Genomic DNA, 13,203 nt, shown 5'->3' with positions numbered 1-13,203 from the left:
TTTTAGAAGACTTACAGTAGATACTTGATTTCTTGAAGTAGTTACAGTTGCACTCTGTTTTACTGATGCACCTTTTTGTTTATCTGTAAACACTGAACATAAACATACCTTCTATAACTACAAATTTATAATTTCCCGAAGAAGTAATATTTAAGTGACAATGATGCACAAAACAGATTTTTTGCTTTAAAATCTCTCAAAGATGTACTCAGAAAATAGAGTGAGCACAGTTGATATCCCTGACACTTTTCAGTCAAAACCTATCAGAATCTCCCTCTCATCTTCAAATTTTCCTAATACTGGCAATAATTTTAAAGTTTAAAGATGCTGAAGTTTCATTTAAGTTCTCCTAAATTTTCAGTTGATTTAGATCAAGTAGCTTTTAAAATCTCAGCTAATAATTCAGTTTGCAATTCTCAAATTTAAAATTTAAACAAGAAAAAAAAATTCAGCAGAAAAGACCATTGAAAGGTCATGCTGAATCTCTTCCAACCTGTTTCGTGCATCAGTTGTTTTCTAGGCATTGCCATATCCTCCTTGACTACTTCTAAGTAACTAAACGGCTCCTCCAAATTACATCTGTCATACTAACCGAAGACTGAGCTGCAAACACAGAATCATGGCCCTTTTTCATTGATATGTTGCCACAGAATCAGCCTACTGCTAGAATGATCCTCTATGATCTAGGCTTTTATAGCAGCTAGCAGCAAATAGGATTACAGTTTTACTTGTATCCTTAAACTAATTATCTGTGAGAGTATGTAGATTTATATCTTTTTTCAAAATGACAATTGGTTCTGTTTCCTCGAAAAATGACAATGCCTGATTCTCCTCAAAAAATACCTCCATCTTTATTCTCCTAGTTCTTCCTCAAAGAAGATCTCTGCTCTAAGTCAATTTAATTTAACCACATCTAATTTCATTTTTAAAACTAAGTGTCCTATATTTATAATAAGGTCTCCTAATGAAACTGAACTTTTACTCTCAAGGCTGCTTACATTCATCTAGCACGTTAATTGTGCCAAAAGATTGTCAGCTGTTCAGTTCATCAACTTCTATTTTTCAAATTATTTTGTCCAGGGAAATAAAAAAAAATATCCTTTTTAGTATTATCTCCAAAAATCATCACTTAAAACTGGAGATGTAGGCTCTGCTACTTTCTGATGTTAAAGATGGGGGTTATCATAGCAGTATATATAGCTGCTGCACAAACTGCATCTGTTTTACTTATACAGAATGTTTCCTTTTAATTAATTGCCAAATTCACAGAAGTTATTTGGCCTTTTATTCTCATTGTTATTACTGGGCACTATGTCCCTAAATGTGTGTGTGGATCTATTGCTGAGTGCAAGTAAAATATTCAAGTATTACTAGTGCAAAATTTCTTACAGAAACAGTAAGATTAATCAATCAGATTAATTTAATATCAATAGATTAATTTAACCTTCAATCTTCAGAAACTGCAATCCTTTTTAGTCAAAAAGAATATATGCTATATGTGACATATCCAAATCTAATCACATTTACCTCACCTTCACATCAACAGAAGAAACTAACCAAAGTCAGGGTTTATGAAACTGACTTGACATCATAAATAAAAGCTTTTATGCCAACTTACCTCTACCCTTTGTTGGCTCTTTTTCATCTAGAACAACCCGCTGACCATCCAGATTAGATATAGGGACACCAAGATCAAGTGGTTCCTGCTCACCATTCTAAAGTCGGATTACAGTTTGTATATAATAGAGAAAAGGCTGTTTTCAGAACAAATTTATGCAGTCTGACATTTTTTGAAAGAAAATGAGCAAAGAATTTTTACGTTTTAGTGTGGCCTAAATATATCTTTCTTCTACCATTCTAAAAATGTTTATTCCATTTGTGTAAAACTACCTGGATTACAATGAGTGTAACCCATTTATGTGAGAAGAATGGTATCTGGGGAAAAGAAGATGCAAGGAGAAAAAAAATCATCCAATTTGCAAGCAGACCATTAGTGTGTATGTTCAGCAAATCGGATTTTTCAGAGGAAGTCTGGGATTATTTTATTTTCTACACTGGTTATACTTTGTTAATTTTGTAATTTTATTAAATGAAGTTATCTTTATACCAACATGTTTTTCAGTTATTTTAAAAACATGGACTGGTTTAGCCAAGACAGTATACATTCTAGAAATACCACAAAAGTAACTTTCTATTCCTTGATATTCCATCATAATAGAACAGAGGAAATGCTAGCCAAGTGTTTAGTAGTAGAGAAGTTGAATCTGTCTGCTCCTGCAGAAATTTTCTGTGAGGGGATTTGAGGCAACTTTCATGATTCCGAGGATAATGGAACAATAGCTTTAACTAATCTCAATCAACTTCCCCTGGCTAATAATGGAAAAAGTGGAGCTCTGGAAGAAGCTACGTTCCGGCCTCTATTATTTTGGATGTTGGATTTATTCTGAAGGAGAATATAAAACAGATGCAGACTAAAGCTTTGAGGTAGTTACTATTAAGCATAATGGTTATGACTACTATGCATTTTCATCTCAACATGTAGTTATAAATAGAGATTTTAGTGCCTAATTATAAGGATAGGAATAATTTCAGAGACTATCATATGATCTTCTCCAGACAAAAAATATTGCAGCTTGAATTACATCAAAAGATACTTACTAGTCTTGCCACAAGTTCATTAAGATTTAAACCATATTTTGCAACTACAGGCCTTAAGACCTCTGTTACTGGTTTGGTGGGTTTAGCCTTCAAACCAACTGATCGATTGATTGGAACAAGATCCAGCCTGAAACACATCAATTGTAACATTAAGTATGAAATATGCCAATAAACAAAATATACAAAATATATAAAATCCATTCTACAGCAAAGTTATACAAGTTTATAGCGAGTGACTCTGAAACTTCACTAGCACAAACCTATACTAACCTGAAGGTATAAAGCACTTTTAATACAAATAAAACTTCCACTGTTTCACTCGCCAGAGCTGAGCAAAGGTATGAGCCAACCTAATTGCATAGTGATCCTCAGACGAATTAAATACATTCCATAGCACTTTCATATTTACAGAGAGATTGCTCTGACCATTCTGGTCCAGTAGTGCTTCCAAAGTGACTCCATGCCTGTACTGTAGCCTTGGATATAAGAAAAATATTTCTTCCCACTTCCACAAGAGAGACGCACAATGTCCTATTCAATTACTTGAGATGGGCTTGGACAGGAATTTTTATTTTTGATTTTAAGCATAGGAACAAATACAGTGGAATTCCAGATTATGCTAATTTGTGGCTAGATGCCACCATATCACAAAAAAATTCTGTAAGAGAAACTTACATGCAAAGGCTGTAAAAGCAATTCAGTTGGCATTTAGAGGATAAAGACAGCCCTCTATTACGCAATTTTATATCATTTCATCAAAATAGCAAAAAAAAAAGAAATAACAAAGATTTTTTAAAACCAAAAAAACTATTCCATTTACGTCTATTTTCCAGCACAGCCTGCACAGAACTGTGCCTAGTTTTGTCTTTTTTTTTTTTTTTTAAAAAAATGCTCTTCATCTATGCCCTGATTCCTCCGTAACAGCCACATTTGACTATAATGATACTATAGCATGAAAACAAGGGCAGGCTTATTACTAACAAAACTATCAGAAGAAATGCACATCATCAGGAGAAATGAAAAGTATAGTGATTTTGTCAGTCTCAATTAAATGTAAACCCCATCTTTTCTCTCACACAAATTACTTAAATACAAGATGTTTAGTCTTATTGACTTTTGCCTTCCACAAGAAACCTGAATAACTGAAACTTTGTCTTTCTTATTTTCTTTGAACACAACAGCTACTAAATAGAAATGATAAATTTTAATCATCAACTGGTAATTGACAGAGAAGTGGCAGACATTCAGGTAACCAAGTATATCCACATAGTATTTGTCTTATGCCTGAAAATATTCCAAACATTTGAGTATTTTTGTTTACACAGTTTCCACCCACAGAAGGAAATAATGTAGAACATTTCTACATTTTAATTAACACACAAGTAACATATGGTACTGCCTACTTAAAGTTCCTTTTTAATTTGGAAACTTAACAAACTCACACCTAATAAAAGACTGCTCAATCTCAATTTCAAAATTGAATATGCTATACCATATTCATTAATGTGAAGTACCCTTAAATAGAAACTAGCCCTACTTCCTAAAGAAAAGTAATATAAAGTCAAAATGAAGAATGCCTGGCAAAATAAATTTTATTCACTTCAAAAGCGCGACTCAATAATGTAACACAAATATTCTACTTCATGACTTTTTCCTGAAATAATTATTTCAGGAGTTTTCATAACACTAGTTTGGATTTTTAGAATTTAGGAACATGAAAACATTTTCTGGCATTTTGGAAACAGATTATTTTGAAAAAAACATGTATTATAAAACAATATTACATAATACTAAATATATAATGTACTGAATTATATTTTACCCGTATTAATAAGAATATTATAACATTGACTTGTTTAAGATTCAGCGTTATAAATCTATACTCAGATGAATTTATATTTATACAATTAATCTTACTGTAATCTGCCAGTTAGGCACGTAATTACAGTTGTAACTGAATGAGAACATATAATCAATAAATATATCCATTTAATCTTAAAGTCCTTTTTTTTTTTATTGTTGCATTTAGGATTAGACTAGGAGACTTGCAGTTCAATTTCCATCTCACTCTTGTGCTGCTTCAATCTATTAAACATGTTTCTTCCTGATGTGGAAGGTCTCTCTGGGCCTGCAGATCTGTCCTATGTGCTTGTTCACAACTGCTTCAGCTTGAGCAGTTAGACATCATAATAATATTTAAATGTCCCTAAACTGGAACATGGGCATCAAAATCCCACTTAATCCAAGAGAGCAATCCAGAAAGCTGCCTCCCACAGCATTTAAAACTCAGCAGGTCCTGCTCTACTCAGCTTGAAATGTTCCTGTAGGCCCACATTTCTTCCATTGCTCCTTACCCTGGTTACCCTCATCTGAATTACCTTTTAGAGGTATCCTAATCTCACCATTACCTGTAGAGGAAGCACTTAGCAGCTGGCTCTAAATCTAAGGGATATCAGTGCCTAAACGTAGGCAAGATATCTAACTCGGGCACTTTTGTAACTCAGAGAATCCTCAAGCTAAATGCATATCTCTTGCATAAGTGTTATTGCAATCTAAAGTAAAAATGGACTTTAATAGAAACTCAAACTGTGAGTTAACTGCAAGACATGGAAGTCAATAATTTTCAGTTACAAACGTTAGGTCACCTTCCTTCTTCTCATGGGACTCTTTGCTTGATCCTAAGGCATATTTCTTCTAATGTGCCTGTCCAATGAATGGGAACCTCAGATCCCCTAATGCTGGATTCTGGATTACAAGCTAAGATGCTGCATTGCATGGCTAACTGGATTTTTTACTGGATTCAGACAAATTCTTTTCTGCATTAACTACTTTTTTGCTGCACAAGTAACTGATAATATACTTCAGTGCACTTACAAAAAGTAAAATGGAAAATGGGGTGGAAAATGCCAGAGGAAGATAGTATTTTTCACTCTTACCGAAATAAAGTGCGTTTTTCTAAACGTAGGTCCCGAGACTCCAGGATGCTACTGTCTTGGTGCAATACAAGTGGCTACAGAGTCCATGTCAGGAACAAAAGAAGAGAGAGCAAATTAATTATAAAATAAATGAAAAAGAACAGGTGAGTGGTTAAAACAATTTTTCAGATAACTCAAAATTATTTATAAAGGTTGTATGCATTCTCGTGGATATTCATTTACAATACGCAACATGATCAAAGTGTATTTTATTTTGGCAAGTTGTGAGACAATGACCAACCTTCAACTTCCACTGGAGTCAATAGGCATTCAGGAACTCAGTGTTTTAAAACAAGCCTAGGTCCTTCAACTTAAATAAATTATTACATAGAATGACACATTAGAAAATATGGCAAGTTAGCAGTCTTTAAAAGATTTAAAAGAACAGGTACATAACTATGCATATTTGCTGATTTTTGTCATTGTAATCATCTAGATTGATCATAAGCAAATTTAAGACAATAAATGTTTCACATCCACAGCTTCTCTTTGAATTGGAGATATTTCAGTTGAATAAGAGCCATGACCCCCCACCAACACAGACTGCTGTCTTGGAAATTTTCCTCAATATTAAAACATGTACCTTAATTCTAGCATGAATTAATCTCATTCACCTTTGAACAACTGAATGTCATTATGTTTCTTTGCTTTAATGAAGTACCATCTACTACAACACATTTGTTTTCTTTGTGGATACTTTCAATTAAGTACAAGCTAACCATTCCCCTGGACAAACTACATGGAGTAGATACCTTAATTAGCTTATTAGTATAAAGAAATACTTGTCATAAGCTCTCTTCTGCTTTCTGTAATGCAGATACCACAAGCAATCACAGTACTCCACCAGTTCTAGTTTCACTAAAATTCTCCTTCAATTAACTAGCATTGCCAATGTAAAGCTATCGGTAGAACCAGGAGATACATATTACTATTGAGAGAACATAATTCCTTATTAGTAAAATGAGTATGAAAACGCTTTAAAAAAAAGCACAGGAATACCCAATACCTTATCACCTCCAACTAAAAAAAGGTCCACTGCAGCTATGTTAATGCCATGTTTCTCGCAGAGCCCAGATAGCACCTCTTTGATAGAGAATCCGGATTTAACGGCCATTTTGCTGGATGAACCATCCGGAAGGTTTATACAGCAGTATTTGGGGGATTTCTCTTTATCTGGTACAAATGCAGGTAATCTTGAGGCTTCAGACTTGACAGGAAAAAGAAAGAAAAGTCAGTGCCCAACAGGAAAATTAGGAATGTGCATAAACTTTTAGAGTCTGTACAAATCAAACCAAGCCAAGAAGCATACTTTCTACCATGTTTACAGTTTAGAAATCCTTCTAAATATCACAAATATCAGATAAATTTAAATCCTGAAAAAAAAAGAGTTTAGATAAAGATAACAGCACTGCACAAATCTAAATGTATGTCAAGAACAGATCAAGTTTTAGACAGCAAGTGTGTAAAACAGGTTACAAGATTCTCAAACTACAGAACAGAACTCCTAATCAAAATGTGTAAGTAGTAAATAAAATCTTATTTAGCTTCCAAATAGTTAAGTGTCTATACTCAATAATGACCTGCTGATGTAAAAATTGCCATTGGCACATTATAAATCAACATTTAAGTGATGAGGAACACCTTTAAACATCAGGTTCCTCAAACAAAATTTCCTCTTCTTTTAACATAATATGAATGCTACACATACAAATACACCACAGAGAAATTAAGATTTTAAAATAATTCACTTAATGACCATGCTTTTTTGTTATTAAAGGGAATAAAAAGTACAATGTTATGGGTTAGGGCTAAAGGGCACAGCATTAACCTTTATTCTAGAGTAACAGTAGAATAGTAACACTACTACAAAATATCAAAAGCATCTTCAAAAATTTAACAAAAAGCTCACTTATAACCTAAAAGGACACTACAAAAATACTGTTTTCAACAGTCTTTTAGGGTACTCATCGTGCTTTTTCTTTTTTCTTTAGCTTGCTGCTTCTCCTTCAAATGACAGTAACTTTCTGACTTAATCAGTTGGAGTGGGAGAGAAAAGAGGGGTGGTTGCTTTAGGGAGGCTTTGCATTTTCTTTTTTCTGTTTTTTAAGATAAGACTTTTCTGCAACAGAAATAAACATGATTTTGCCATGCTTGCTTCCCTGATCAGTATTTGTAGCATAGGCAAAATTACATAGTTGCTAGAATCTAGTCTACTAGACTACAAAAAAACTTTTTAAAATTTCCTTTTTTATATTCTTCTTCCATATCAACTAGTTAAAATAAGTATTACATTTATGTTCTACTGTTAATACTGTTTTAATTTTGCATTTCATTAGTTTTACACTGTGAAGGTAGAACTTGATGGTTAGAAATCACAGTGTCTTCACTGATTATTTTCCTACACACTACAACAAAATCACAGTGTTTGCAATGAAATTCCCTACCTCTCTTTTCTCAGATTTTAGGAGCAGAGTTAAGTCATAATGACAGGAAGAAAAACTCACAACTTTAAAAGAAACGGAGAGGAAAGAAGCACGACAGACACTGGTACTACAGAAATCAGCCTAACACAACTTGCATACAGGTCAAGCAGAGGGAAAGCTTTAACATGTGGTTGTTCAGAACAGAATTTCAAAGCTCTGGTAGGTGGAAAAAGCTGCCTATAAAGAACTACAGTAGCTCCCTTTGAAAGGCAAACTTTTATTCTGGAAGTTTACTGGGGCCTGAAGTTAAGACAGACAAGATGCGAAGGATATCTTTCTGTTACAAGGACAAAATAAGAAGCAATATATGAACACAACCTCTATTACATTTCTAGTATTCTAAAATTGCTTAATATGATATCTTGCCCTTTAACTGTATCACTTAAAGACCCTTTCTCAAAGTATTACTTCAAACAAGTTACTTCACACTACTTAGAAAATTAGTAATTCACTGTTTTCACTGCTTCCCCACTTCTTCGTTATTAAGAGGCGGCCATTACCAAGTCAAGACTAGCAGTTGATGACATGGAACCTTGTGATTCCCGTCTGTATGATAATCCATTGGACTGAATAGAATCTGTTTGTGGAAAGAATCAGCAATCAGTAAAAAGGCTTATTTTTATTATTTATTATAATACAGAAAGCTATTTCAGATATTAGTTCCTCTGGTCAGAAAAATAATTTTTTTCATTAAAGGAAAAAACACCAAATCTTTATACTGTGCACTGAAGCATGGAAAACGGAAACAATATTTGGTCAAGTATTTCTTGGTTATGTAACCCTTGAATAAGCCCACTTGCTTTTACATTAAAAAAAAAACCACTAAAAACCTTTGGTTTTTTTTAATCTGAAACTGTTTTTAAAAACTTAAAAATTATTCTACCTCTTCAGATATTTTGAATAAATAAGAGAGAAATATTTTTAAAAGTCCAAGTATGGTGTTAGAAAACTGAAATCTAAGACAATCACTAGCCACTTTCAAAAGTTTAAGTCTATGATCTTAGCAAATGTCTCTGATGTCTTTTCACATATGAGTATAATGAGAACACTTAAACTATCCATATGATCAAAGATATCTTGTGGCTCTGGACCTTTCTAGAAAATAGGAAGAAACTGCAGTAACAATATGGTCCAAATTTGGTGCTTCAGTGGAATTTCTCTATTATTTTTAACTCAATGGAATGAGTTAATACAAAACTTTCATCTTTTCCTCTAGAGGCCATGTACAGGTGCGTTCATAGGGGAACTCTTCCTTAAACTCTCAAAAACAGTTAAGTAACAAAACAGCAGATTACAAGGATTTTCACAACTCTGACTCTTCTTTTTTCATTTTAGTCAGGAAAGGTGGAAACAGGTAGTGAACGTGTTTAAAAGTGAACATACCTGTGTGGTACTAATAAAAGAAAGAAAGGTAGGATAATGCAGATGAAGGAATTTTTAAATAGCTGTAACTACAGCACTATTTGCACGTACAGCTCCTGAACTTCTCTGTGAACAGTTGAAATTATATTACTATAAAAATAGTGGCTCTCTGCTTGAAGCACACAGAAATGCAGAGTATACTGGAAAGCAGAAACAAGTCTCTTGGAAGTCAATAAAAACAAATTTAAATATTTTCATACTTGTATCTATTTACTTGTGCACCTGCTTCCACAAAACTTCCAGTGATACTAGCCCCGCTGTGGCCTTCTGACTTGGCAGTTTCTTTTCCCTCTGTCACACCCAAAGATACACTTAGATGCAAACCAACCATGATGAGATTAGTCACATCTATTGCTGAAACAACTTTGCAACAAAGTGGAATGTGAATACTCACCATTTGGATAATCACCATTTTCTTTTCTCTTCTGTGATTTTCCCAAACTCTTACTTCTTGACCATGAGAAAAATGTTCCCCTTTTTTTCTTTTCAGTGTCCTCCTCTCCTGACTCTTCATTTAAAGATCTTCCTGACTTCGATTTACCACTTAACTATCACCAAAACACAATTAAATCATTGGTTGGATCACAGTTGTAAGTATATTATCTAAAATAAACCTTCCCACACTTCTTCCCAAAACGAGAGTGTGATGGTCAGGTTAGCTGTTTTCTTTACCCCACTCTCAAGTATATATGCCAGCACACCTCTCAGTAGCAATCAAAAAAAAAAAACCCAGTGGAAACAAAAAGAAATACATAAATGGAAATGTGCTGCTTGGTACGGAGTACAAAATGGCACCTGGAAACAAGCCACAGAGAGCTCCTGCAAACATGAAAGAAGTCTCCACAGCTCACCAGTAATGCCTAAATTAATGCGGAAAGGCCATTTGCCTTGCTTTTAAAACAGAGAATTTCATTTTGGTATTTCAGATATTTTTCCTAGGCTAGGCTTGAGCATGAACTGCATTTAACGACAATGACAAAGTATTGTTTAACATTTACAAGTATAATCAACATATTTATTACTGCTGAAGAATACAAACATCAGGAATGTTTGGTATTAAATTAAATTTGTTTTTAACAGGCTACTATTCTTGCTAGATTATTAGAGTATTCTTAAAATGCTGCTTTTAAAAAAGTTCCTAGTTATAAAAATACATAATAGCAGATGGGCTAAGGTGTAGTGATTGACACGAAAAATGCAAAGTTACAATTTACCCAAACAGTTATGTAATACTATTGGTATTATCTACATGAAGAAAAAATAAACTCTAAATAATGTTAGGAGATCAGTAAGACTACAGGTCTAATTTTTAAGCAACTGTATCTGTTTTACACAGACTTATCTTAGTTCAGTAGGGGCTAAGAAATTAAAAAACTATCCTCTGCAAAGATGAGTTAGATTAGGTTAAGCCTTCACCAATCACTTCTGATAAAATGTCTGCTCTCAGCAAAGGTTAAAATATCACATCTTAATTCCAATATTCAATCAAAATAAGCTTCTGAACTGATGCATTAAAATAATCCTCATCTTTTATTTGTACACATATTTAAATAATAAAAAAGATTTTAAATTATATTCAGGAAGTCAATAGCTAGAAATCTGATTCAAAGGTATGAATTAAAAAAAAAAAAAAGTCTTTTCCTGAGTCCATAAAGATTTTGTAATTATATTTGCCAGTACCACTAAACAAACATTCTAATTGTTTTTTATATATTATCTTTGATCTTCTAAAGAACTTGAAAAACATTATTTAAGAACATAGTTTTCAGATAAAAACAATACAAAGGTAACCTTTTTCGGTGTTGAGATATTGGACTTCTCTGAACTGATACTGTGTTTAGAAGTGGGGCTGCTGGGAACACGCTGAGGATCAGGAAGAGGACGACCTTCTACTTCAGCTAAGATGCATTCTTGGTAAAGAGGGGATTTGAGAAAGCGAGTATAGCTATCAAACTTCATCAAGTTAAATATCTGAAATTAAAATACAATGGATAATGGTTACATAAGCTTAAATAACACATCAAGAAAATAAAGCTATTTCACAACAGCCAACTCCCACAAAATTTAGGACATTAATGTAAATAGTAGTGGGCATGAATTTGTTTAGACCTGGTTAAATACACTGCACCAATGAAACATAATTTGATCTATTCCTTTAGCACAGGTTCAGAAAAATGCTATGATTTGTGCAAAGTGCATGAGAGGCTGAGATGCTGTAGAGTCCTGACCACACCATCCTCACAGCCATCTTTTACTGCATTTATATCTTTGTACATTCTATGCGAAGCGTGTAGCAAGCTAGCCATTTAAAATATTTTTTAAAGATTATTACATCAGTACTATATGTGACAGGATTAAATTATACAAGCGTCTTTTAAGGTAGCTTTTTTGTCTAAAACTCAGAAATATGATATAATCACAATATTCAATAGTATGCAATGATACAAGATATACAAGGTTAGTTAGTGGTGCAGGGAGGAGCAAAGAGTCCTTTACAGTATTATGTAATGTTCATGTGCCCAATCATAGGGGAAAAAAAAGATCAATATCTTTGGAAGATTCAATAATCAAGGTGCTGTAAAATCAAGACCTTGAAAAAGAACAGTTTACATAAAATGGCTGCTCTGGGCAAGACCAACATTTATCTTTAACTACATAAGAAGGAAGCAGCTCTATACCAGGCCTAGAGCAAATGTCTGAGGCTAATTTAGCCAAAGCTAAATTTATGAAACTAAAGGAAGAAGAGTTCTTTCTTAAATGCTAAACAATGTTTGAATTTCTTGTTCCATTTTTGCAAACCTATAGTTTTAAGTGAATTCATACTTTTACCTTTATATCTTCTCCAGTGATTCCCTTGATATGAAAAAACAGTATGAATGCCGCCTTCTTTGGACATGACAAATTCCCTACAAGCGAAGAACGGTATGCGCCACACAACTGGTTATGGCATTCCAAGAGTCTACAGGGAAGTCCATCACTAAGCCACAGTGGCCCAGTTTCAGATGGAAATCATTTTTCAGCATTAGCCCAAAGCTTTTCTGGCAAACAGCAAGATGCTGCAGTGTCATAGAAACCTAATTCAAACTGAATGCTGACTGCCACATTCTTGCCTTCCCCCCACATATTCCCACTCCCTCTTAGGTGCTACCTGTTGCGTTTGTTGGGCCTTCTAACAAACTGTTTTCCACATGGTGAGCTATGGAAAAAATACTTTTGTAGGGTTAGTTTTGAAACAGCTCAGCACAAAGACTAATGTGGCCTCAATGCAGTGTCAAAGAGACAATTCGGTGTCAATGACTCTTTCCACTTGAAAAACTGCTCACAAAGGGGAATCTCTCTCTCATGCTGTGAAAGATGCAATCCTCTGACCACAGGTACTGGCAAAATTCAAAAGGTCAACTAGTTTCAGAGCACACGTAGTCTTCAGGTCAAGGCTCAACAAATTATTCAGTGTACACAGCGCACATAGCTTGGAAATGTTTCTTGAGTTCTGCTGAACTCAATGAATTTAACACTCTGGTGTATTGCCAAAATAGCGTAAAATACGGAGAAGCAATTACAAGATATCAAAATGCCTCAATCTCACAGACTCATAGGTGAACTGCTGATACAAGGTTAGTTATTGGGGAAAAATATTGTGTAAGTGCAGTCTGCACAACCAACAC

At 34.0% G+C, this 13,203-nt stretch overlaps 1 protein-coding gene across 2 annotated transcripts in view; it reads right to left on the bottom strand.

Annotated features, from left to right (window-relative positions):
- The window catches only part of RGS12 (regulator of G protein signaling 12), an 89,768-nt gene that overhangs the window by 15,326 nt on the left and 61,239 nt on the right, over nucleotides 1–13,203 (bottom strand). For both annotated transcript variants that reach the window (XM_075148636.1, XM_075148635.1), the window contains 8 exons: nucleotides 11,330–11,509; nucleotides 9,933–10,086; nucleotides 8,617–8,693; nucleotides 6,640–6,840; nucleotides 5,595–5,668; nucleotides 2,659–2,785; nucleotides 1,619–1,715; nucleotides 16–92 (listed from right to left, as the gene is read on the bottom strand). In XM_075148636.1, coding sequence (XP_075004737.1) covers nucleotides 16–92; nucleotides 1,619–1,715; nucleotides 2,659–2,785; nucleotides 5,595–5,668; nucleotides 6,640–6,840; nucleotides 8,617–8,693; nucleotides 9,933–10,086; nucleotides 11,330–11,509 — 987 coding nt within the window. The remainder of the gene's footprint in view (nucleotides 1–15; nucleotides 93–1,618; nucleotides 1,716–2,658; nucleotides 2,786–5,594; nucleotides 5,669–6,639; nucleotides 6,841–8,616; nucleotides 8,694–9,932; nucleotides 10,087–11,329; nucleotides 11,510–13,203) is intronic.

This window comes from Calonectris borealis, chromosome 4 (assembly GCF_964195595.1).
Source record: "Calonectris borealis chromosome 4, bCalBor7.hap1.2, whole genome shotgun sequence".
In the NCBI taxonomy this organism is placed as follows: Eukaryota; Metazoa; Chordata; class Aves; order Procellariiformes; family Procellariidae; genus Calonectris; species Calonectris borealis.
Note: the sequence above shows the minus strand (reverse complement) of the source record. Positions and strands in the feature narration are given on the sequence as shown.